The sequence below is a fragment of the Amblyomma mixtum genome, chromosome 2 (assembly GCF_055824585.1).
Source record: "Amblyomma mixtum isolate Tamu chromosome 2, ASM5582458v1, whole genome shotgun sequence".
Lineage (NCBI taxonomy): Eukaryota > Metazoa > Arthropoda > Arachnida > Ixodida > Ixodidae > Amblyomma > Amblyomma mixtum.
Genome location: NC_143013.1, coordinates 260,175,348 through 260,201,613, shown reverse-complemented (window position 1 = coordinate 260,201,613; position 26,266 = coordinate 260,175,348). Strand labels below are relative to the sequence as shown.

The 26,266-nt window shown below is 46.2% G+C and overlaps 1 protein-coding gene across 2 annotated transcripts in view; it reads right to left on the bottom strand.

The window, feature by feature from the left end:
- Rph (Rabphilin) overlaps positions 1-26,266 on the bottom strand; it is a 110,945-nt gene that overhangs the window by 4,647 nt on the left and 80,032 nt on the right. The window contains exons 11-16 of one of the 2 annotated variants that reach the window (XM_089573685.1): positions 12,707-12,792; positions 8,596-8,670; positions 7,910-8,013; positions 6,244-6,367; positions 4,810-4,964; positions 667-745 (exon numbers count right to left, since the gene is read on the bottom strand). In XM_089573685.1, coding sequence (XP_089429811.1) covers positions 667-745; positions 4,810-4,964; positions 6,244-6,367; positions 7,910-8,013; positions 8,596-8,670; positions 12,707-12,792 — 623 coding nt within the window. The remainder of the gene's footprint in view (positions 1-666; positions 746-4,809; positions 4,965-6,243; positions 6,368-7,909; positions 8,014-8,595; positions 8,671-12,706; positions 12,793-26,266) is intronic. The other variant, XM_089573686.1, reaches the window with a different exon arrangement.

The window sequence follows — 26,266 nt, the reverse complement described above, 5'->3', positions numbered from 1 at the left end:
AAGCTTCCTTCATGACAATCAACAGTTGTTAGTCGAGTGTTTCTTGAAGAAGGAAAATGTGCGAGAAATAACAAGTTGTCTGTAATTGTACATACATGTCTTGTTCGAATTCTTTGCATCAATCTATCGAAAAGCTGAAACAGCTGATCGGCTGCGCTCAAATTTCGCATTAAGAAGTAATAGTAATTGTCAGCAATTTTTTTGCGTGCTGGTGCTCATTACATTAGTATATTAATATTTAATCATTTTAGATGGGAGGAAATTTTACGGGAAGTAGGCGAAAAGAACAACATGCCGCCAGTGGGACTCGAAACCATCACTTATACCGTAACTAGCCCTTCGTCTCCCTACCTCCTCTGCTGAACAAAGACGTAGATTAAGCTTAACCTCCAGGTATACATTGCTCATGAAATAAACTTTCACACCGCTTTGGTGTAGCTGCTTGTCGGCGTAGCGTCTCAGCTGCCTCTTTAAGCCTGATAACCCCGCTAAGAAGTTCCAATAATACACGAACTCTACATTTCCGACTTTTGTTGTCGGCTAATGGGGACTGCATTTCCGACTTTTGTTGTCGGCTAATGGGGACTGCATAAGAAGTACTCCCGAGAGGCCCATAACATAGTAAAAGAACAACGCATTCTGCCGTCGTGGGGAAGCTTCTCTCACCTCGTTATATTCAGGGTCAGTTGTCTTTTTCTTCGCGGACGTCTTCCAGCCAGGGTGACCGCTATCGGGCTTGAGGTTTCTGCGTGTTATGGCACAGCAAAAAACATTCCCTTTGTCATCATAGTATTATTTAGTGCCGTAAATACATAATTTTCCGAATAAATTACAGATTTATTTGCCCTCCGATTAGTTGCATTGAAAGTAAGTAGGCGTGACCGTGATAGCAGCGCCGGCTGCTCCGTAGCGGCTGTTAAACAAACCTTGCACTGCGTGAAAAGCTCCGTGCGCATGGGCTGTCATGGCTCTCACCGCTTGTTCTGCTCTGTCGGTCAGGGTGATAATAAAAAAAAGACGCATAGCAGCACTCGCGTGCATGCGTCTCTTCACATTCAGCATTAACTACGAAATTCAGAGAGGAACTATCTCCACACTCTTCATTCCCCCATAAAAAGGAACGATCAGAAGGTCACTTAAGACAACGGTCACGTGACTTGGCCTTTCTGCGTCGCTGCTGTAATCAACTCCTTCAAATGCTTTTCCCTCCACTGAGGCGACAGTTGAACAAGAGGAGTAGTACAATCGAGAGCAACGAAAGTTCATGCACTGAACGGGCTATGGATCGCTCGGCGCCGTACAATAAAAAATTGTCCCCGAAGGAACGCTCGCTGAGTCGACATGTTTTGCGCATCAAGATCGATAACCGTGAGTCAATCCAGCGAAAAACTTAAGCGCCATGCGACGTCGGCTGGCATCAAAGCGAGCTCTTCCCGCGCGTCGTTGTGACGGTTATTACACATATAAATGCGGCCCCCACGATTTAAATAACTGGGACGGCTGCAGCTATGAGGTAGAGCAACACTGACTAGACTTTCAGTGCCGTAGTGCACGCTCCATGACGTCTTGAGTTGGAGGCGGATGCACGCCGTCAGCATGCGCGCAAGAAGGGAAGCTCGCATTGATTTTCGAACCCAAGATTGGCGTATGGCTCGGGCGCGGATGAATCTGCGAACGCGGCTTACGTGGTACCCATTTTGCTCATTACTTGCCTCTACCTGTCAAACCTGGGCCCCGTTCCTCCGCCTGCCACGACCACCATTCGATAACAATGTACAGTCAGGAACAAAAGTCTCCGGACCACGTGTTCCTCTAACGAAGCCACAAGTGCGGCCACACTTGTGGAGGAAAAAGTTAAATTTTTGTTCTTTCATCTTCACAAGTGCAGTCTCCAGGCGCTGTCTGATAGTAGAGCTATAAGCTTCATTTGAGGAACACGTGGTCCGGAGACTTTTGTCCCCCACTGTACACCACGCGACCAGCAGGAGCATTCCTGCCTCTTCTTTGACTTGGTGTAGTGCACACCTTTCTCAATTTAGTGACATCACGAAGCGAGCACTACGGCCTTCTAGTCTGGTCCGTGTTCGGTAGAGCCGTCTATAGATGCTTGTGCCTGTGTTCGTGCTTTTGTGCGCGTATGTGAGAAGGACGGAATACCTGCGTGTATGTTACCATTTTGTGCGTGTTGAAGTAATATGTGTGCGAAATCCCATGAGAGGCAATTGACAGTGCGTTTGACATGTTTTCGACGTGCTCTCAACTTCTGTACTCTTTTATTTAACAGAGGTCACCAGAATGAACGACAGTCCAGTGTAGATGAAAAGCTACAAATGAACGACAGTTCAGTGTAGATGAAAAGCTACACGTTGGGTTCTCAGTTTTAAACAGTCCTGAGCGCTGGCAACGTGTTTGATTTAAGAGCTTTGACGCCAGAAACGAATTCAAAGGCGCGATAGCCAAAAGGCGAGCCAAACGCATGCACTGTGCATAGCTTTTGTGAACAGCCCCCAAGAGGCCGCCATGCACACACTCACAGTGGCCCACCAGTTTTAATCAAGTAATTCTCAAACGCTGCCTTTCTTCACCGCTAAGGAAGAGCGGGTGAGCGCTACGCCACGTCAAGCAGCGAAATGTACATGGGTGTGCTGGTCGCGCTCCCCAACGCGAGAAAGACAAACGGCCGCACGCGCCGGCACGTAAAGAACCAAAATCCAATGGCCACCAAGAAGAGATGCCGCTGATGTCAGCAGCTGTTAAAGACGCGAAAACCAGACCGACTAAGAGCTCTAACCAACTCAAAAAACAGAAGCGGACGAAGGCGACGGCAAAACCAGCCGCCAAGGGACCTTGCTGATATGCCGTGTACGGCTACCGCCATCTGTGAGTCATCCTAGAAAACGTCACACCTTTTCTGTGGAGAGCTCCAAGGATCGGTGATTCAAATGGGTACGAATGTCATGCCCCAAGGGGCAGTCCTCTCCCACTTCCTCTTTAACGTAGCCATGAGATCCCTCCCGAAGCTCCTGCGCAGAATCCCACACGTCAAACACGCGCTGTTTGCCCATGATATTACTATCTGGATCAATACCGGTACCAAGCAACAGGTAGAAGAGGCACTACAGAAGGCTGCAGACACTCGCCTCATATGCCACCGGCATCGGGCTAAAGTTGTCCCCAACAAAGTACAAAGTGCTTGCAGTGGAGATCAGATCATTCGCTGGATGCGATCACTGCAAAAACCTTAATGCGAGGAAACTCTTGAACATAAAATTGGCAGGAAACAATATCGCCGAAGTGGATAGCCTCAAGATCATTGGCCTCACCTTCCAAAAAGATGGGGGAGGTCAAGAAGCTCTAAAGGCCATTCGGGCCACAAGTAAACAAGTACTAGGACTGCTCAGAAGAGTAGCTAATAAACATAGGGGGATGAAGGAGCAAGATCTCTGCCGCATAGTGCAAGCCTTCATGGTCACCCGCATTACATACTCTCTACCCTACTGCAATGTAAAGGCAAGAGAGGTAGAATCGGTTAATGCGACCATTGAAACGGTCTACAAAGCAGTTCTAGGGCTTCCCAGATACACCAGGGCCGAAAAGCTACTCGAACTAGGCATATACAACACACTGAAAGAGTTGATAAAGGCGCATAAGGAAGCACAAATATTGAGGCTCTCAGCCTTTACTGCAAGCCGCATGGTACTATACCGGCTAGGGATAGAGCCGATGTACGACTCTAGCTGCAGGGAGATGCTGCCGATCACAATCAGACGGCACATTAAAATCCTGCCCCTCCCCAAAAACATGAGAGTGGAAAGGCTTGCAGCTGGGAAAGTGAACCGTGCTCAAAGAATCGAGGACCAATACAGTCGCGACCCAGCTGCAGTCTATGTGGACGCGGCCCGAGCAAAGCAAGACAAATACTTCGTCAGCATGGTGCGAGCGACAGAAAACCAGCTCAGGTTCTTTGCTGTAGTGACAGTAACTTCAGCAACAGAGGTCTAAGAAATAGCCATTGCCTTAGCTCTAAGGAAAGAGAGCGTAGGCACAATAATTAGCGACTCTAAGATTGCGATCCAAAATTATAACAAAGGCCTGATTTGCTCTGCAGCGCAGGTCTAATCAAACACAGCCAAAGAATAAGCCGCGGAGAAATTATTTGTGTCCCTGCACACGAGGGAAATGCTGGAAACGAGAAGGCGAACCGATATGCCCGAGCTCTAGCGAACCGGGAGGGATCGGGGAGTGTCTCAGAGTCTCACATCAACGAAACTTTCACTTACCTAGAAATGACCAATCAGCTCCGTGAGGCGCGGAAATTTTACCCTGCACCTGAACCGGACCTTACCAGACAACAGGCCAGAAACCTACGAAAAGCCCAAACTGGGACAGTCATGACCCCTATTCTTATGTCTAGAATTACCACTCAACCCATCGATCCCAACTCCATACATTGCGGTAACATAGCAACAGACCAACACATCCTATGGAACTGTAGGGAAAATCCATCTCCAAAAGACTTTCTACCGGCTCCCTCCCGGGAGGCCTGACTTAAGCTCCTGAGGGAGCCTGACAAGAACACGCAAGCCAAGCTTGCGGACTGGGTGGGAAAGGTCGCCCTCCGTTAGGGGGCCATGCATCCCACCCCATTGATTTTTTAGATCAAAAAAGTTTCTCCAATCCAATCTGCGACGCGTTTCACGCTAATACGTTCCCTCGACGACGATGTAAACTACAAACTCTTGTTACTACAGATAGGTTACGATGTAGAGTCTCGCAACTGATACGTATGCCGAACATCTGCTCCCTTACAGTCTGACGAAGGGTGCCGTGGGCGTACGGTCCCTCCGTAGAAGACGCACGCATCTCACGAGGCCCACGATGAGCTGGCCGCGCCCACTGGCGTGCATCAGGGACACCAACACCCGTGGACTGTCGGCGCTCAGCGGGCAGCCTTCGTCACGACCCTGCGCACACATGTGGACGGGAGGCCCATTAACAAATCCTGGCTGGTACAGCACACGTCTGCAGCGCCACCAAGGCCAGCGGCACGGCGACACACGACTACGCGTATCGAATGCCTGTGTATTGCGCATCATCGTCTTCGTCAACCAATACTACTATCGGACTAATATCGTCTCCAGTCGAGCCGATGAACCCCCCCCCCCCCCCCTTCCCAAAGCAAAACTATGAGCCCACAGAGCCTGAGATACCGACAGAGCTGCGCTCAAAAATCGCATTAGGGAGAATCACAATCGTGGTTAGAATTTATGCGCATTCGTTTTCTCTTATTTGCCCTCGCTCTTCGCAGCCCATCGGACTCCCTCAAGAGCTCGTCTAACTCTCAAAACTAAATTTTGATTCTCGTATTCCAAGTCCCCTTTCTTGTGCGCTTATTGATCCCTGCCTTATTCTTGACCTATCCCCGCAGTGAGTTGGAGGCATTAGCTCACGGAGGCTGAAAATAACATGAACGCTTGAACGTATTAAGTAAATAACTTCTCCCGACATGGCGTAATATTTAAACCATGTTTGGTTTTGGTTTCATATTACGGAGTTTAACGTGCACTGACATCGCACAGTACACGGACCTCTAGCATTTCGCCGCGGCCGGGATCGAACCCGCGGCTTTCGAGCCAGTAGGCGAGCACCATAACTACTGTAACCGCCGCAGCTTGAACCATTTTACATTGAGTTCCTGTCACACTAGAAGTGGAAACACTGAATAAAAGGTTGTTTAGCCTTTTTTAACATTAACACAATCGAAATTGAGTTGGCCTACTTTTATTACAGGGTTCTAACAACAAAGAGGCAGCTTTAATTGAAATAGCAAAAAATTATTCCAGCAACAGAAAAAAAAAAACGGAAGTCGAGTATCGCAGTCACAGATCGTTTTCACAAAAAGTACGGTCACATCAAGTGCTGCAGCTGCATGAACTCGATTTCGGGGGCTAAAGAACACCGCCAGTCTCTTCCTGGCCGGACACGCGAAGACCCACTCCTCCTCACGAACGTCGCGAGTGATGGGGAAATTGTTCTAGCTTGAACTCAAGGTTTCTCAGTAACTACTTTTCGCGCTGAACAAATGCCAACACAGCGATAAAAATCCCAATTTTAGAATTTCACTCAGAATTAAAGTCTGATAAAGTTGTCCTCAGCAACCCTTTGAGGAGCCATAAGTTAGCATGCACCAGCACTCCACGCCTGAAGTTCGGGAGTTGACTGATTTACTCAGGGCCACCTTACCTGCCGGCTCCCGTCCAGGGCTGCGTTGAGCCAGCACATCTGGTTGGGCGTGAGGAGCGACAGTGGCACCGTGGTGGAGCCCAGGGGGCAGGTGCCGAACCGGTACTCGTCCAGGACGGTGAGCCTGCAACCCGCACGGAGACCGTGCTATTACGTGTCTCATTTCTCTCCTTTCACGCACAACACCACCGCCGCACCAAAATGTGGTCACTCAGTTGTGGGTGAAATTACGATCACAAATGCTGATCCCATTTGATCATTCAGGCTGATCGGATGCTCAACTTCACCCTGGGGTCCACGCCACACGTTTATACATGCCGCAACCGGAGTGCACGGTCTAAAACCGGGTTTGGTTTTGTTTTAATGCTATAGCATTAAATATCCCATGGGGCCAAAATGCGTCGTCGGTTATCCTATTCGCCCATTGGCTAGAAGGAAGTGACATCACCAGACGGAGCGTACCCATTGGCTGTAGGGGAAAGTGACGTCACTAGACAGGAAGTCACATCACTTCCTGTAAAGGCATCAACAGCTCCTAATGCTATCGCACTGCCAACACATAATGGAGTTAGGCTTCCCTGTTAATTTTTTTTAAATTTTTTCACAATAAAAGCCATTTCAATGAATCCTTTTGTACTTGATGTAATCAGAGCATTATTCATGACGTTATCGGTGAGGGAGAGCTATAATATAAATGCTGAAGAGAGAATTTTTTGATGGTGAGCTAGCTGCTGTTAGAGCCGCCTGCTCGGTCCAGCTTCTGACACTAATGGTATGGAGCGCTTGGCAAAGACGTAAGCACAAACTCCCGTCGCGTGACTCAGCGGCTGTGGCGTTTTGGTTGCGAAGTGCAAGGTCGCGATCTCGATTCCAGGCTTTGGCGGCAGCATTCCGATGGGGCAAAATCACAAACGCTCTTATACAGAGATCTCAATCGGCTGAAAAAAACCCGAGCGCTCGAAATAAATAAGGCAAGTCTACACTGCAACGCTCTGCACTGTTTCTTTGGCACGCAAAAATTAATAATTAAAAAGTAAGCGAACACCATGAAAACCGATAACCTAGCCGGCCAGGTGGCTCGTTGGTTATGGTGCTTGGCTGCTGAATCTTAAGACGCGGGTTTGATACAGAACGTGGCGGTCGAATATCGATGGAGGCGAAATAATAGAGGCACTGTCAAGAAAACCTGAACTAGTGGCAATCATTTACTGATCGCAACAAAGTAACTGCGTTTATTTAGTAATAGGTGAGGAGGGCAGACACTAGAATGTAAACAAGGTCGAGAAAAAAGCAGTTAATATTCGCCTTTCATCTATGCCCTGCATGGGGCAGTATATAGTCACTGTTCCTGCGTATACATTATAATGCATCTGTGTCTTTCAGAGACTTCTAAAAAAAACATGAGTTCATCTGACGTGTACGTATTTGAATAAATAAGCATCATAAGTTTTGCATGTTCTGAAGGCATAAAGAGACCCGCAGCACAAAGCACGGTAAATGGTCGCGGATAAAGAACTGTTGGACATATGGGTGCAAATGTTAATGTGGGCATTCATAGGAATCTCAGTTTTAACAAGTATAAATTTTGCTAAAGTCTGAGGAAATGACATGCGTCACTACTATTACACGCAATCCTATTTTCGTCGTAGGACTAGCAAGGACGTACTTGAGCTTTCTTTCGTCGATGGCGCTGTCCGCGTGGAACACGAGCGTCTCGTTGAATTCGGGGTTCACTGTTTTGTGCAGAGTCTTCGTCTGCTTCGTGTCGCCCTGCAAGGACCGAAGCAATTCGTTGGCGTTTTAAGGTTTCGTCTGGTTTTATGAGGTTTGTACTGAATTATGTTTACGCACCGTAAACTAGCCGAAAGTGTTTCGTGTAAAGATTATGATTTCAATCTTTGGGCGTGCAAAGGCAAATTTTTTTATTTCTGATTAGCTTTAAAATTGCAGGATTGCGCAAAAAGAAATTGAAAATTGAAAATATAGCAATAGGATGCCGAAATCAAAAATTAAGTCATTTACGCCTTATGCCTTAGTGAAACCGTGTGAATCTAGCCTTACACTCTAAACAGAAAGGATTAAAGAGGGAGTAAGCTGTCCTCAAGCGCACTCCCCTTTTTATGGAGTTTTTTATGGAGTTTTTTGGGAGTTTTTTATGGAGTTTTTATGGAGTTTTTTTATGGAGTTTTTTTATGGAGTTTTATGGAGAGGACAGCTTTACTACCTCTTTACTCCCATACAGGAGTATTATGCAAATGCCGGAGGCAGCCATATTTCACAACAGCGCTAAAGTTATCTGGGGCAGGTGCGTGGAGAGGCCTTGAAGCATGGGGTGGGTCTATGGTTTGATACCTTTTTGAAGCTGGGCAAGAGCTGTACCCTTACGAAAGGGTCCGAGAAGCCGCTGTAGTCTGTGCCGTAAAGCTCCTGCAAAACAGAAGAGGAGGAGGAGGAAAATAACTTTATTGGAGAGCAGTGCGAAGAAAATTCGTTAAAACAGATGCATGGGCAAGTTGGTAACTCATTTTCACCGGAACAGCGCGCACTAAGACACGGACACGAAGGGAGACACGACACACACGAGCGCTGTTTTTTTTTGGGGGGGTGTTCCGTGGCGTACACACAGCGCTCGTGTGTGTCGTCTCCCTTCGTGTCCGTGTCTTAGTGCGCGCTGTTCCAGTGAAAAGTGCGAAGGACTTGTGATAAGTTGCGGTGTCTGTGAGTTAGGCTATTTTTACCACCAGAACGAAGTAAACTTCTGTTGTGTACCACTGCAGTTACAAGCCTACACGTTGCATCTGCGCTTTCAGACCGAAACCCGGCTTTTTCTTTCCAGACGCAACTTTAATCCATTAAAAACTCTCTTTCGTCTCCCCTCTAACTCTTTTTGATCCATGTGGCTAAAAGTTAGAGTTTTTCACTCCATGACTCCATTTTTGTAAGGAGTTCTTGTTTTGCCTCGAGAAAAAGAGGTAGCATCAATCGCTTTATCTCTTTCAAGTGGGAGCCCATATGAGAAAAAACGAAGGGGTCATTAATTATCGCCATCCCTCCGCCGTCGGTGCGAAAGGCGAATGGTCGGTAAATTCCTTTGTAAAATCATACAGGGGCCCTCACCAGTCGGGGGCCCCACAATCACAATCGTAAATTTTTCTTGTTTTTTTTCTCAATTTCATTTCGAGTGAAGGTATTTTCGCCATATCCTTCACGTTTCTATGTTTCTCTTGATCGTCAGTCAGCTCTCTGGAGGCCCTGCTTCATTGCGCTTGCTGCAGGTGACACCGTAAGTACAATCTCATGTTAAAAATAAAGAGGCACCGACCAAAAAGGTGTAGTCAATATGACAGACTTTTCGGCTTCCACACGGAAGCCTTGTTCACTGAAGGAAAAAAATTTTTCCAGCATAGAGCTGAAGTACGCTGCACTAATCGCCGCAGGCATCTAGCGTACGCGGGCGGCAGATTACCGATGTTACGATTGAGCGTGTGATCTGTTGTCTGTATAAACAAGGACTCCAGATATTGGCGTGACGTGTGGAAGCCGAAACATCTGTCATATTGGCTACACCTTTTTGGTCGGTGCCTCTTTATTTTTAACATGAATTCACCCGACCAGACGAGATTTCGTCAAACCTTGGATTTCGTAAGTACAATCTCAGAGCGAATAAATCCTTCGGTACACTTTACATTGGCCTGAACTTTCGGGAACACACCTAATTCAATGCGAAGCTTCTCGTTTAGGCAATACAGACTTACATAATAATCTTATTGTGTGCCTCATAAAACTACGTCTTTTTCTCTCCAGGATGCATCAAGCATATGACTTCAGCGAGTGCCAAATGGCTTATGAAATGACCGGACAATCGAATTAAATAAAATCAAAGTTCATTCATGTCTCGAAGTACATTAAGCAGAAGTGAAAACAAAAGCTTCTGCTGTGGCACCTTTAGGAGCTCTAATCCTCGTACAGTTGGGCAGAGCCCCAAAAGCAAAAAGTGGACGCGGTCATAGAAACAGTGCAAGTAAAACAATAGCTTCGTGATAAACTAGAACTGACACTGTAACGTATAAATATGAATGAAAAAAATGTGCGTATACAATCTAGTTAAATAAAGTGATGACAAAGTAAATTAGGTAACATTTTAAATTAAATGCATGCGAGTGAAAGGGAAAAACTATTTCGAGATTAAATCAAGAGCACTTCTTAAGCTCCAGCCGAATTAGGACTCCGAAAAAACAGACTACTCAACCCTTTTCCATCTATCTGTGCCCAAAAGAACAAAGGAGGCAACTCTGGCGGGTGTGAAAATGAACCTTGATAAGCGGAACGTTTGAGAATGCGTCACAGCTCACAAATGTGAATATAGAAAGCGTAAGCGCTCCCACGCAAGACGTCAACGTTATTATGGTAGCCATCTTAAATCAAGTCCGGTGATCTGAAATATTCGTTCGCACACTACCGGATCCCTTTTTAGCCAGCGGAGTGTGACAAAAGCTAGTGCTTCTTTTCAGCTGCTTTCTCTTCGCTCTGCTATAAATCTGCAGAGGTTCTCTTTTTAAGACGAAAGCCTTTAATGGCTCATAATGTCGTCCGTTAGCAAAGGGTGTCACACCTTTGGCAGCGTTTCAACTCGGGAACTAAAAACGATAGCAGGAAACGAATGGTGCTTTAGATAGAAGAGGGAAAAATGAACCTAGAAGCCATGTTTGATGACTGTAGAGTTATTAGTTAATTAACTATAGTCAAAATGTCCAAATTGCGTCGAAATAAGGCAGAGTTTGGTATAGCCACGCGAACGGTGTGACGTCACATCCATCGGAAGTCGTCATGGCATAGTGAAAATTGTCACATAATGGTCGGGAAAACGCCGGATTTGTGTCAAATTAGATGGGAAGATGTGCAATCAAGCGTGCAGTCAAGCGTAAGACTCCTAGTAGTTCTTGTGAAAGCGCGTGACTTCCGACACACTTTTTGGCGTGCAGTTTGCACAGCGAGGGCCTCTTCTAAAGTAAACTAAATATTCTAGTATAGCCTCTCCTTACTTCTCATTCCTCCATGCAGCTGTTGTACCCCCGCTAGTCACGTGGTACAGCAGTGGCGAGGCTTTGAGGGAGCGCAGCTGCAGGGCATCTTCGTAGCGAGTCGCGTGGTATGACGCCACTTGCCACACCTCCGCTCCGCCGGCTCAAGGCTAAAAGCGTGCCAGATTTGACCTTGGGAGTCGTAGTGCGAAGAGTAGAGCTTTCGCTGTAGAAGTGTTACGGCGAACGGTAAGCTGATGCGAGACGAAGCCGCATGGCCTCAAGTTCACTTCGTCTTCGTCCAGTTTATGTTAAGGGATACTGAACGCAGCTCCGCCCATTTTTGTTCTCAGCGCAAAACAATTGCGTAGCTCTTATCGGCTATGTTAAGGCTTGCTTGGCAGTGCGGCATGCATTTATTGCTGACAAAGCGCGATTTAGAAATGACCCACTTTTTTTCCCGCCACTTTGTTCAAACTTGTGACGTCAAGACCAAAAAGGGCTCTGTGATCTCTGATTGCCAGTGAATGGCTATGTAGCCTAGCTCCAGAGATCCGCGCCCGAGAAACTGTCCACAGTGACCTTGCGAGAATAGCCGATGACGGCGTTGCCTGCATTTCATTTTACAGCGCCAGCGTAGCTGTCATCCAACCAAACAGTTCGGCCGCACGACATTCAACTAAACGTACTTAAACAATTCGTTGCAGTGAAGAAAAATGTTTTCCTTTGACTGTAAACGAAAAAGTTGGCGGTTCAATTGCGTTAAAAATATAATATAAACAATGAATATTCACAATGTTCTACGTTTTAGGAGAAAACTATGGACTGCAAGCGGGGACTTTGTTCCGCTGCGTATGAAGACAATGCGTGTTTCGGCTCCATTGCCAGAAATAGTTGTCGCAGAGTGTAGCGCTGATCACTCGTCGTATCTTAAGCCACGGAAACCAAGGAGCATAGCGGATGTCTTCTTGAAATTAATTTTGCAGTTTTCCATCAGTGGGAGATTATTAAAAGCAGAAGCAAAACAACCACATGCCGTCGGTTGGATCCGAACCCACAACCTCCGAATTTCGCATCCGGTACTCTACCAACTGAGCTACGGCGGCGACTGTCCAATCTGCTACTTTAAGGGGTATTGTACAGATCGGACAGCCATGCCGTAGCTCAATTGGTAAAGCGCCGGACGCGAAATTCGGAGGTCGTGAGCTCGGATCCTACCGACCGCATGTGGTTGTTTCTTCTTCTGATTTGATTAATCTCCCAATGTTAAAAACTATAGAATTAATAAATAAACAGCCCCAATGTTCTGTCGTTTCGGTGACTGCTGGCTTCCGTCTCTCTATGATTAGGACCTGGTAATCTACCAATTGAGGGCAGACTTCAGTTTGGCCTTGGTGTCCTTTCAAACACAGAACGTGTCCAAGTGTAGTCGTGATAGTCACCTTTGCCCGGTGTATGATGCACTTGAGCGCTTTGCCGCCGTTGAGCAAAAGCAGCGAGAACTCCAGGGTGCCCGCTGACGACACTGCTGGGAGGAGAGAGGAGGAAAGACGACGGAGTGCGGTGGGAGACTTCGGTGATGAGGAAGCGTGGCCCCAACATAAAAGTCATGGAGGAAGGAAAGCTCAGAAGAGACCCTGGCTGTCCGAGATGCACGCCAAAAAGTGTGCCGAAAGTCACGTGCTTTCGCAAGGACTACCGGGAGTCTTTGGCTGACGGCGCAGACGGTAGTAACGCTGGCCGCAGCGACGTCGTCTGCTGCATCGTCTGGTGCCCAAGCACTCTAATACAGCGGCGAAGTAAGAGGGGGGGAGGGGGGAAAGCAAGGAGGAGCCTTTACTTCGTGCTTTGAAATGATATGACGTAACCGCCTCTATTGAATTCTTTCCTTCCTCCATGGTAAAAGTCGACTTTGCGGGGACCAAGGCCACCATAGAGTTTCTCAGAATAATATTCAAGGAAAAGAGGCACCATCTTCTATGCTAGTTCCTAAAAGAGCATCGCATCTACCTGGGAACGCGGGGAAGTGCATACCAAGTTTTTGGGCTTTCCTAAACGTGCATTCGGAAAACGAAACCTAGCTGCACCGCGGTGCTCCTGGTCACTGAGCGCAAAATAATTTTTTTTTTTACTAGTACGTTTTCCACTTGTTCAGTAACGTATTGCAAATAAGAAGTTTGGAATTCAGCGTGTATACACAAATTAGCGAGGCTTTTCTAGGAGGTCTGCCTCGAGAAAAACCGTACTCCTGCAAATCAATCAGCACTTTAGGCCGATTAGTAGCCAAGCAGAATACGAAGTTCACACTTTCCGGAATTTCTGCGTTGGATCAGCGACCGTGGAGCAGATAATTTTGAGAAGCTCTACGCGGTCGGGTCAGCTTGTTTAGGTAGTTGGTGTACATACTTACAGAAAAGTTTTGTGACGCAAAAGCGAAACACACAACTCGATATAGAGAACAGAGGGCGAGAGAGAACACAAGAGGCGCATCTCTTTTGCCACCTGTCCCGAGCTGTGCGTTTCCCCTTTGTGAGAGAACCTTAATCCGCATTTGCATGTGCTTTTTCTCGGCCACTTTGTGAATGAGGTTTCCTCCGGGCTCCTTTAATGGACACTGAGGACAACTATATCAAATCTTTGCCCTTAGTAAAAATCGATTCCATGCATCAATTTGGGTATTTTAATGTTCATCCACTGAACTAATTTTTTTTTCTCGTCACTCCCCTCAAACCCATCACGTTTACACCGAAAACGATTCCGTGGCCACCGCTTTGAACTGAATGGCGAGTGCAGCCTAGCCTCCGAGATCCGAGCCAAAAAACACTCTACGTACCGAAGTTTACTTACGAAATCGGCCGGTGATGGCGCCACGGTATTCATCTTACAGATTTCGCTAGCTTATAAAAGCTGTTTTCAGTGAAAGTAGCGTTTTTGTCTTTAATTCGGTAATATCTCGATAAAGACCAACTTGAACTTGTCCTCACTGATCGTTTTGGCTGCTCGTTCATGTTGATGCACCCCAAGCCACTGACTAATTACGGTAGCCGTTTAAAAAAATTGTCCTCTATATTGGTTTTGATAGGCCAGCGCACACGCACCACTGGCCAATCGCGAAACCAGGATCTGAGCGCGAGTGACGCACATGCCATAGATTTTCTGAATATTACTTAGGGGGAAATCTGGCGCCACCGTCTATGGGAATTTCTCAAAGAGCACTTCATCCACGGCGGTAATACCGGGAAAGTGAGGTTTCGCTTTTGGATTGGCTAGCGTTGGACCGAAAACTTGGATTCTTGCTTGGAATCGGTAGATGCGCCACGATGCTACCCTCTGTGCGCAGATTAAAAAATTTTTTCACTTCGTCAACAAATTTAACCCAAGTGAAAGTTCAGTTTTAAGCTGGCATGGAAACTTTCTGAGCATTTTTTCGAGGTTTGCCATTAGAAGTGTCGTATTGTTAATGATGAATCCACGTTTCGTGTCCGACAGTAGCCAAGCCAAATTCGAAATCACATCCTCCCGGTATTCCCTTGCCTCTACAAAGTAGATCAAGTGCAGCACCGCCCACTTTCCCTCTACGTAACATCGAGAAATTCTGTGGCACTTTTAACCTGAACTTTGAAAACTTGGCATTAGGTGTCTTTTTTATGTTTTCGATAAGAGGACCAGTTGGAAACCCATGCGCCCCTGTGCTTCGCACGAAGTGAGTTAGCAAGCGTGAACAGCAGCTCATAATGCGGCAATGGCGGAAGAAAAGCGTGTAAACCGATGCTGTACTCACCGCAGCCGCTGTTTCAATATTTTAGAGATTCAGTGAGCCCACAACCTTTGTGACTGGCCTCAAGAGCACTGTACCACTGATTCGCATTAGCGATGAAACCATCCAACAAAACCCGGAATACAGTCAATCAAAAGTTTGTAGCGCATCGCGTGAGAGAAATAAACATTATTTAATCAACTCGGGCCCGAAATTAATTGACCGGAACATGAGCTCGCCAGTAACCAGGTTGTGCCGGTCGAGGGTGCGTATCCCTCCCGCTCTATGGCTGGTAGTGAAGTCCCATGAGAGCGGGAGAGACATGCATCCTCGCCCGGACGACAACCGGCAAGCGCCACCGATAATAGACACCTTTAGCATACCGTGTACCGTGTTCCCGTTACCGGTACCGGAGTACCGGGAGCCCGCGCGCAGCCAATGAGCATGTGCAAACCTCTTTGATGTCGCCAGATGACGCCACGTACCCGGCAGCTACGCGCGCGCCTGCAGCATCGGGACCAGTCAGCGCGTGCTCACCGGCGGTGGGCGGGCTCCCGGTACTCCGGTAACGGTAACGTTAATACGGTACACGGTACGGTAAAGGTGTCTAATAGCGCCGCCGCTCGGCAGCGACTGCTGTGGGCTACAAACTTTTGATAGAGACTGCCTGTGGCCGATTAATCGTGCGTGCCGTTCCATTCCTTTAGTTATAAGGAGTAACATATTTGTTCCGTGAGCAACTGTGAGCGTTTTAGCATCATGTTCTTTGTAATATTTTGTTTGACTGTGTGTTTTTGTGTGGCCAAACGTGTATCCCTATTTGCCTCAAATAGCTTCGGTTATGGGCCCAACGGGTTCTGACTAAGATTGTAATTTGTAAATAAAACTTTGCAAACAATAACAAAAGAAAACCGGCTAGGAATGCGCGCAGGCATCTGGCCAGTGCCGGTAGCCAGCGACAAAGCGACTCGAGATCCGGCGCCTCATATACGCTGGTCGCTTTCACGTCCTGCTCCTGCTGGCTTTGAGTGGCCGCAGAGGAGAACGGCCATACACTGATTTTGAACGCCCACTTACTTTCTCCGCTAGTGCGGTGATGGGTCTCACAGTCTGTTGACGCTGTAGTGGAAACAGCCAGGCGGTCACACAAAGCGGAAACTCGCGGAGTTCTGAGACTACGCGCGGGAAGATCAGAGCGCATTAAATAACTCTGCTGTATCTCGTGCTTTTTACTTCTCATCCATTACTGCGGACGGGATAGTCTTACTACCGCAGACTAGCCGAGTTTCTTTGCCGGTTTCTTTTTATGCCAGACAAGGCTTAACTGCAAAGGGACACGCCAAGTAGGCATCATGAAGACTTCTTTAGGCAACTCATAGGCACTCTAATGATTACGATATTTTTATATGCTAGAGTTACAATGCATAATAATTATCGCATTGCTGAATAAATATCGGACGCCGTAGCTCCCACTCCAGTGTCAGCTAACTATGAGAAAGAGTACGCTTATGTAGCCGGATGCAACTTAAGTTTGCAGGTGAAGCTCAGCCCACATTCGGGACCACCGCACAGAATTCCTCCGCAACAAAAAAGTTGTTCCTTTGTTAAAACGCTTTTTATCTAATCATGAACGTAACCACCAGACGAAATCATAAGCTGGAGAATTTCGATGTCTCTCGCTTGTTTAACACAGCCAAACAGTAAAAATATGATTTCGTTTACTGTGGTGATTGGTCAGCGGAGTAACGCAGAACACCGCGGACCATGACCCATTGTTACCAACAGATGTTGTTTCAGTTGTATCCTACTATGGTATCTATGCGCCAAATACTGATGGGGCTAGATATGGCGGACAAAATACCACACTGGGACTGATACGTTCTAGGCGCATTCGTTTTGTCGATACGTTTGAGAGGTTGGCATGTTTGTGGCGTTAGCCTGTATTCGAAATTAGGTCCGCAATGTGAACGGCGCTTACATTCAAGTACCAATGCTCTTCCGAAAGTTTGCTATTAACATCATTACGACAACTGCTAAAGCTGTTATTTTTATAATAGTAATCTGAACCTTTACAACGACGCTTCTCGAGATGTTGACCTGGCGCTCTAAACACGAAAGGACTAAAAAGGGAGTAACCACTCCTCTCATTCCCTTTACAGGGCAGGGTGTACTGCCCAAACCCAAGGATGGCTCTTCATCAAAATACGGAGTACTTAAGGTTTGCAACGGGAACAAATTTCCTCCTCAAAACATGCGAAGTTCTCGGAGTTACGAAGATTTTAACCGAGGTTTCAACCTCCCCTGTTTGCTAACCTCAAGACTTCTGGTGCCGCGTTTAAAAGCTTCCTCCAAATACTAACTGCATCATGTTACTATGATTTGCAGTAGGAATTTACATCCCTTGCCAAGATACAGCATTCCTCGTATTTAGTGATCAAAATCTACTCCGGAACTAGGGCAGCATGCACTTCCCCTGAAAGGGAGTGCGCTAGAAGATAACTTACTCCCTTTCTACTCCCATATAAGCTTGTTCGCGTTTACAGTGTGTTGTCACTTGTTGGTTGGTTTGGTTTATGGGGTTTAACGTCCCAAAGCGACTAAGGCTATGAGAGACGCCGTAGTGGAGGGGTCCGGAAATTTCGACCACCTGGAGTTCTTTAACGTGCACTGACATCGCACAGTACACGGGCCTCGAATTTCTCCTCCAAAGAAATTCAGCCGCCGCGGCCGAGATCGAACCCGCGTCTTTCGGGCCAGCAGCCGAGCACCATAGCCACTGAGCCACCGCGGCGGCACGTGTTGTCACTTGTGGTGGATAACTCATTTGGTCTGTAACAAGTGACAACACACTGTAAACGCGAATAAGCTATATGGGAGTTAAAAGGGAGTAAAAAGTTACTCCCTTTTTACTCCCTTTTAACTCCCATATAAGCTTATTCGCGTTTAAAGTGTGTTGTCACTTGTGGTGGATAACTCATTTGGTCTGTAACAAGTGACAACACACTGTAAATGCGAATAAGCTATATGGGAGTTAAAAGGGAGTAAAAAGTTACTCCCTTTTTACTCCCTTTTACCTCCCATATAAGCTTATTCGCGTTTACAGTGTGTTGTCACCTGTGGTGGATAACTCATTTGGTCTGTAACAAGTGACAACACACTGTAAACGCGAATAAGCTATATTGGAGTTAAAAGGGAGTAAAAAGGTACTCCCTTTTTGCTCTCTTATAACTCCCATATAAGCTTATTCGCGTTTACAGTGTGTTGTCACCTGTGGTGGATAACTCATTTGGTCTGTAACAAGTGACAACACACTGTAAACGCGAATAAGCTATATGGGAGTTAAAAGGGAGTAAAAAGGGGTAAAAAGGGGTAAAAAGGGGGTAAGTTTTCTTCTAGCGCACTCCCTTTCAGGGGAAGTGCATGCTGCACACACACCAAATGAGTTATCCACCGATGGATGCAAGCTGCACCGTTCCCGTCAACACAGGCGCAGCATGCTACTCACTTGCATGCGAATCCACGCCATCTTGATTGAGCCTGCAAACGCACTGCAAACGAGCCCATTCCGCAACCAAGGATGCAACCAAGGGCAAAGAAGCACAAACTCAGTCGCAGTTCAGCAGCATAATTTAATGCGTCACGTGATGAGAGAACCAACCAGCAAAATGGGTACATCACACGAACACACCGAAAACAAACAAGAAAAAAGAAGATGCAGTCTGTCGACAACGTTGGCGAAAGTAAAAGGAAAACATAATAGAACAGAACACATGGGGGAACACATTGCGCTAAGGCAACATCAGCAGCGCCATCTGGGTAAAGAAGGCAGAGGCGCGTCTGATACGTACACCTTGATACACACATCACTCCACAATGCAAACTCAAGCGCGTTAACACAGGCAACAATAATTTATTTACCGACGCAATTTCATAAATAGTCAGTGCACACAAGGCTCTGGGCAAACTTTTTAAATATTACCTGTTCAAGCCAGAAAACATCAGGCGAAATTTTTCAGTCATCGAAATATAGATATGTATTGGTTTCCCAATACGATATGCGCGGTCACACTTTCGTTCAAAAATTCAAGAAAAAAAAGAGGAAATAGACGTGCGGATTTCTCCGATCGAGAAGCCTCATATTATTAGTAGTGACCATGAAAATCAAAATACTCTTCTTGAAGGCACTGACAGTTACGTCGCTATATTTTTCACGATGTTTTTTTTTTTTTCGAGGTGGAAATAGTGGTTCAAAACTGCGGCCTAAGGCTTACGTCTGCCCTCACATGTTTTCAGCCATATAGCAGACCGTCAAAGAACGACAAGACGCAGTGACGTGATGTATATAAATATGACACATATCTAAAATTAGGCGTCAGCGTCTCTGCCGGCCTAATCGAATTACAGAGCGCACTCGAATCTCCTGGGATCAGGCCCCGAAGAAATTATAAGCAACTTTAGTCGCAAAATTATACCGCCCTAGGCGGATGTATGTCATCAGTTCAGTTTAGTGTCCGTGTCAAATTTATCACTGGGTGAACTGACTCATTCATCGCCAAACCCGATTCCAGAACATAAAATTACGTCAAAGAAACATCAAGCCTTGTTTGGCAACTGCCTCAGCTTCTACGCGCATTCAGAGGAGCCGCACATATACTATAAGCTATATGGTATATCGCTGCCCAAACACACAATCGAATATGATAAAAACTCTCTTCACGCATCTGCCAGGTGGCACTATAATAGTCCGCCCGCTTTTTGGTAATATGCGTTCGTACTGACGCCTAAGCCCGCCGACAGTAAATTGGCACATAAACGACAGTTCCAGCCCAGTTTCATTGAGCGAGCGGTACTGATACTGAAGCAGTAACGAACAACCCAAAGATTAGGTTTAATTCGTCAATATCTACTCTGCAAAGGAACGAAGGGACTACGCTAGCACGCGGATAAGGAGCCGCCTATAGGTTGCATTTCTGTGCATATATTACCTACAAGGAACCCAACGTTTGTTCATCTTGTGCTGAAAGCGTGCGCTTGAGAGTAAAAAGTGCTCCTACGAAGCCACGAACGTGAGTAATCGCTGTGCGTCGACGACAGTTGGTGCAGCTAGTGACTAATAGTAAATGAGGGGGCACACAATGGTGCAAGGCTAGTTATTGTGACTCAGCAGAGAAACACACTATACAGTACGTCTGGCTCGACGGTCCCTCTTTATACACATACGTATACCTTGGCGTATGTTTCGGGCATACGCGGGTGCTTGACACATAGTGCACTTACAGAAGTTGGAGAAAAAGCGAAAAAATGTCGGAGTCACCTAATTTCATTAATGTGTTGGCAATGCGATAGCACTAACAGCTGTTGACCCCAGTACCGGAAGCGACGTCACTTCCTATCATGTGGCGTCATTTCCCTCCAGCTATGAGAATGCGTCCGTCTGGTGACGTCACTTCCCTGCAGCCAGTCAGCCAATGAGAATGCTTCAGTCTGGTTACGTCACTTCCCTCCAATCAATGAGCCAGTGAAAATGCCGCAGACTGGTGACGTCACTTCCTTCCAGCCAGCCAGCCAATGAAAATGCTTCAGTCTCGTTACGTCACTTCCCTCCAATCAATGAGCCAGTAAGAATGCTGCAGACTAGTGACGTCACTTCCCTACAGCCAGCCAGCCATGGGAAATGCTACAGTTTGGTGACGTTACGACGCTCCAGCCAATCACCGAATTTAGCCTCTGATGAGACGTTTTCTTCCCATTAAGACATCTCATGCAATCGCATTAAAAAATAATACGCGCCTTCGAACAGGCCAAGAGCAACATACTTGGGCGTTTGCTCGGAATCGGAACTTTTATGCGAAAGCACGAAAGCACGAGGAGCGATTGAATACTATCTTCTCTGAATCTTTAGGCTATACTACGCTTTGCTGTAAGAACCAATCTTCGGTAGTTTTTACATATGAGTTGAAAGCTATTGAATAAAATTAAAGGAAGCTCACTGCACCACCTATTTTTTGTCACTAACGCGCACATAGCACTGAAAGTGTTTATTATATGCTTACGCTTAACACCTTGCTTGCAGGCTTGGTACTATCTTGAAAGAATAATGTAAACAAAAATGGTGAGGCACTTGCAGGCAGTTAAATATATCGAGCAGTGAAAAGTGCCTTCAGGTCGTACATTCAAATTTTTAAAAATTCCATCGCGACAAGAATGCCGCCTGGTTACGCATCGCAACCGCGCATGGTCTTACAGCTTTGTAAACCGCATCAGTAGTCCAGTTAGATACTTAACTGCTTTTTGGAGACAAATATAATCTATCTTGTATTGCACTTACAAACTCCCACAAGGGCAAGTATTCAGCGTGGTTGGTGTAGTACTATCGGCCTATCTTTATTTCTGCCTTACCTCTAGGTCCTTATTCATGACGCCTCAAAGCCATGTTTACCCTGTTTATGAGCTTATGTAGTGGTTTTTAATGCAAAAATGAGCTTTGTTACATGCGTTCTTTCCACAAAGCTTGCATAGTCTTAACGCAGTCATTCGCGATGATTATTTCAGAAGTGTTGGCGTAGTCGGGAACCACTGAGACAACAGAGTATAGCTGGGAAATACGTGGGAGCATCTAAAACTGTGAAAGCTGACGAAAGTTCAGTTCAGCTAATGCAAGGTGTCTTCCAAGGACAAATCTGACCGATATGCTCACCGAGCTAGTTGGTAAAACATGCGTTAAACGGCAGTGTAAGACACAGAACAGCAATGGACAGCAGCATTCTGAGTCAAGTTTTTGTCCTTGTTGTCCTATCTCTGCCTGTGTTATAGACCTTTTCAAAAAGAGGTCCATGGGCGCAGCCATATTGGGCACTGGGCTGTGCTCGTAGTACAGAAAGAGTTGTGAATAAGCTCCCCCATGTTTTCCGCACAGCTCAGAAAACCGGTTTTCCCGAGGATCGTGAAAGGCCTATACAAGGTATGCTTCTCAACAGAACTGAAAACATCTCTGGCTTGTGGTCAGTACTAACTAAAAATAAAGGATGAGCATTCATAGATTACATTCCTAATGACACGTTTTCTGAAGCAGGTTATGCGGAGTAATACTTTCGGCAATAAAACTTTCGAGAGAGTTTTATTCGATACCGTTGCTTGTAAAGTTTAGCGATTAAGGCAGCTTTGATCACAAATCCGACATTTAAACAGCAATGAACACGCTCAAAGTGCTCAAAGCACGTGATCTCACGTATCAAAGACTGCGGTATGCATATTGAAGGAAACCTGCTCAAACTGACATTTTTCAGGCTAATATTGATGTAGTTAAGGTACCTTGCGACGCTGTTTTGAGTTAAAGGGAACACAAGTGCCTCTGACATAGGGGGCGCTCAGATGACTAATCTCAAGCGGAGGCAGAATTCATCATCACGCAGGGACTGGATTTAACGCCTAGGCTAATAATGATGATGAAGACTATAAACGAGATGATGTGATAAATGCAAAATATCAGGAAACATAAAAACGCAAAGATTGCATGAAGCTAAAATAAACGAGGACCTCAAAGCGGGAATGTTAATTCACTTCAAACTATCCTCAGCGCTTTCATATCAGAATGCGCCGACCAGCGTACGGATACTATCCAAAGTGCAGATAGCCCGATAACTTGCACTTATTTCATGCAGTCCTCAATCAGACGACAAGGAAGACAGGGAACGGTTCATAAAATGTGTCGTAGGGCACGAGGCACAAGTTCCGCTCTTCCTAAACTTGTGCGATCAATGGTGGTTGAATGGAGGCACAAGGGATACTGAGTTCGACGAGCGTGCTATCACTTTTACTAGTTATGAGCTATGAGACTGAGCGGTGTGGCGCCTACAGTTTACTGACTAGAGACAACATTCAGCTTTAGTGCAACAAAGTTTCGCAAGCGACACCCAACAATCTAGCATCAGTACAGCAGAATAAGACCGTGTTGCCGTAAGCGAATTTTGTGCTTTGCAGGGTAAGCATTCTTCCCATTTTTGGCACAAAAATAATGCTTCGCAGAAGAATATGAATTATACTATCCTGAAACTTCTACATTGGCAGCTCTTCATATGTCGCGACTGAATCTTTGTGCCACAATGCCTTCAGATTTGCAACATCTCCAAGAAGTTTCTGAAATACTATCAGAGCTTTAATTTCCCGAAAGTTCACTGAAAGGACTGCTTACTTCAGGCTTGAGCGAATTCAATTGTAAACGAAAAGTTAAGGTAAATTTCGTCTCAATCGTTTCAGTGTACCCCTCGAATGTAATTCAAGCCAGAATTAGACACTTTTCTCCATTTAAAAAATATTGACGGCCTCACCAGCGTTGAGGTCCGTACGGATACAAGAGAGCAAGGTGTGTTGCTGGGCGAGTTGGTTGGGGAACATCTTGAGAAGAAACAGCGCTTACAGACAAAGGACCAGAACAAGAAGGACACACAACTGCGCTGACTAATAACTTTTATTTGGGAAGGGAGCCGATCCGCACCTTTTATACAGAACTGGAGAACCTTTTATACAGAACCTTTTATACAGAACCGTGCTCCCACTTTCCTGATCTTTGCGCATGCGCTTCACTCCCTCCAGTTCTGTATAAAAGGTGCGGATCGGCTCCCTTCCCAAATAAAAGTTGTTAGTCAGCGCAGTTGTGTGTCCTTCTTGTTCTGGTCCTTTGTCTGTAAGCGCTGTTTGTTCTCAAGGATACAAGAGAGAACGTCCTTTTTACTGGCCACCTTCATGTCTGTTGAGATGTATGCCTGACATGGCACACTGACCACGACAGGAAATAAAACACAGCGAGGTTCAGGCGCAGATACATTCGCGACAAAATCTCTTCTTATATGCCGGCTGTCAATTTACTAATTCTGCTGGGTACAGAAGGCGACTGTAGCGACACCAGCGGCAACGCTACCACGCATCACTACATATCTCGAAGACTTTTGTACCTACAAGAGCAGGAGTTTATTGCTGTATGGTTCACTCTCTTAATTCTCACTTTTACTTACAGCATTCACCCTTTTTTTGGTGATCACATTTTTTCCACTTTTTTTTTGCTTCTTAGGTAAATTTGCGGCACTCAACTCCTTCACGGGCATTTTGGAGAGCTAACTGCCCTTAGTATTATCTCCAACACACACACACAGTTTGGAAAATAGAAAATTACACCCTGTACCAGTCGCGATTTGTGCGTAGACATCCCGGCTTGCATGTCACTCGCGGAAGATTTTATAGCTTCTGGAGGAAGCTTTGAGGAACGTAGTAAAAACTCTGCAACCTGCACCAGCGAATCTGATGTACAGTACGGTCCACAGTCCACAGGCGCATGCGTAGTAAGAACAACCACCTGCACTTTCCGCGCATGCGCTTGGTGCTGCCTACTCCCGCCGGCAGCGCTTCGCGAAGCGCGGAGACCACGCAGCTGCATGTTCCCTTTAACGGTGGGCCGTACTGTACCTTCAGTGTAAATCCGTTCACAACCCCGAGTAAAACATTTCCATTTTCCATTGCCGTCTCTGTGCGCGCAGTGCAATGCGCGGTAACGCATACAGTCAGAAAAAAAATAACAAGAAGAAAGTGGCGGAAAGGCACACGTCCAGGGTTTGTCCCAACAAGTAGCAAAACCATGCAAAGAAGCAGCAGCGTCAGCAAAGCAAACAAGCAGTTCGTATACAGAAAAAAGATCACATATTGCGCAAGCTTTCTTTCAATCAATTATTGTTGAACATGCAACAGGCATAAAATGAAAGCAACGCACAAAAATCAGCTAGCCGCAGATCCATGCCTGCTGTACAACCGGAATAACCATTGATAAGTCCACAACAAACAAGCACTGCGGATTATTTTGCGCTAAGGTTTAACGTACCACTGTTCCGCCTCGATGGTCTACTTTAATCTGTAACCAGCACCGAGTTGTTCAGAGTGTTGTTTTCAGTCACTCCGAGCACGAATGCCAATATTATTAGCCCTTCCACTTAACCCGTACAGTCGGGAACAAGTCACCGGACCACGTGTTCCTCAAACAAAGCTTATAGCTCTACTATCAGACAGCGGCTGGAGACCGCACGTGTGAAGATGAAAGAGCAAAAATTTCACTTTTACCTTCAGAAGTGTGATCTCCAGCCGCCGACTAATAGCAGAGCTATCGGCTTCGTTAGTGGAACACGTGGTCCGGAGACTTTTGACCCAGCCCAACAAACGTCTAGTAGAAAGTAAACTTTTTGCCCTTATTCAGAACCTCCCGCTTAATCATGCCGACGAAAAAGAGAATTTTGGTACGGAAACACTGCGCAAAATATTCCTCCTTCAAGATGACCAAGAAAACACGGGATGAGAACAAGTTCAATCATGCCGGTGTCTGTACGTACTTCTCTGTCATCGACTTGGCATTTTTCCACACCCAGCAATTCTGGACAGGAGAATTTTTGAGCGGCGAACCTCTTAATAATGCAATTTTTTCATATAACGTAAGATTACACTATAAGAGTCAATATATGCGCAGATCACCCAACGGCAGTCGAATTTTTGTTTCTAATAACGTTTTTGCTATCATCAAAAGCGGTCCCCATTAGTTTTATATGGGAGTCTTAACTCTTCGATGCGATCGATGTAAACACTTTAAAAGAAAACATAACAGAAGAATGGGCCATTACCTTCAATATTCCCGTAAAAGTATCTTACAATTTCCTAATTTTCAAAAATTTTTGCCCGAAACTGCTGGACATGTTTCTGCTCAGAAATGCTCGTAAGAGCTCTGAACCTTCAGTAGGGGAAGACGGCATTTTTCCCACGACAGAATCCCGAGTTTCAACCTGCCGCAGTCAAAAAGCAATGTCACGCCATGTACTCTATACCATCGTGCCAAAAGCACGAATAAATAAGCATTAATGCTCTCTGACGTAGCGTTGCACTGTCAAAAGTGGGCTCAGTTTCTTGGAGGCGGTAGCATGCTGGCGGCATCTGCCGGCCGGATAGTCAACCATGCTCAGCCCAGCGCTACGCGCGGCCGGCCCGCGTTGCAAGCCGCGGCAAGCCGCCAGGTGCCGCCATTGCCTGCTCCTTGATCGGCGCCATTTCTCATCCTGTGACCACCTGCTCGTGCTTATGGTTGGCCAAACTGAGACCCCCACTCCTGTATCTTGTTGCTCTGTGGCCAAGACATAACGGTAGGTTGTGAATCTATATTTTATCCAACCGGAACTGTTATTCCACATGGTGTATCTGTTATGTGTATGCAGAAGGT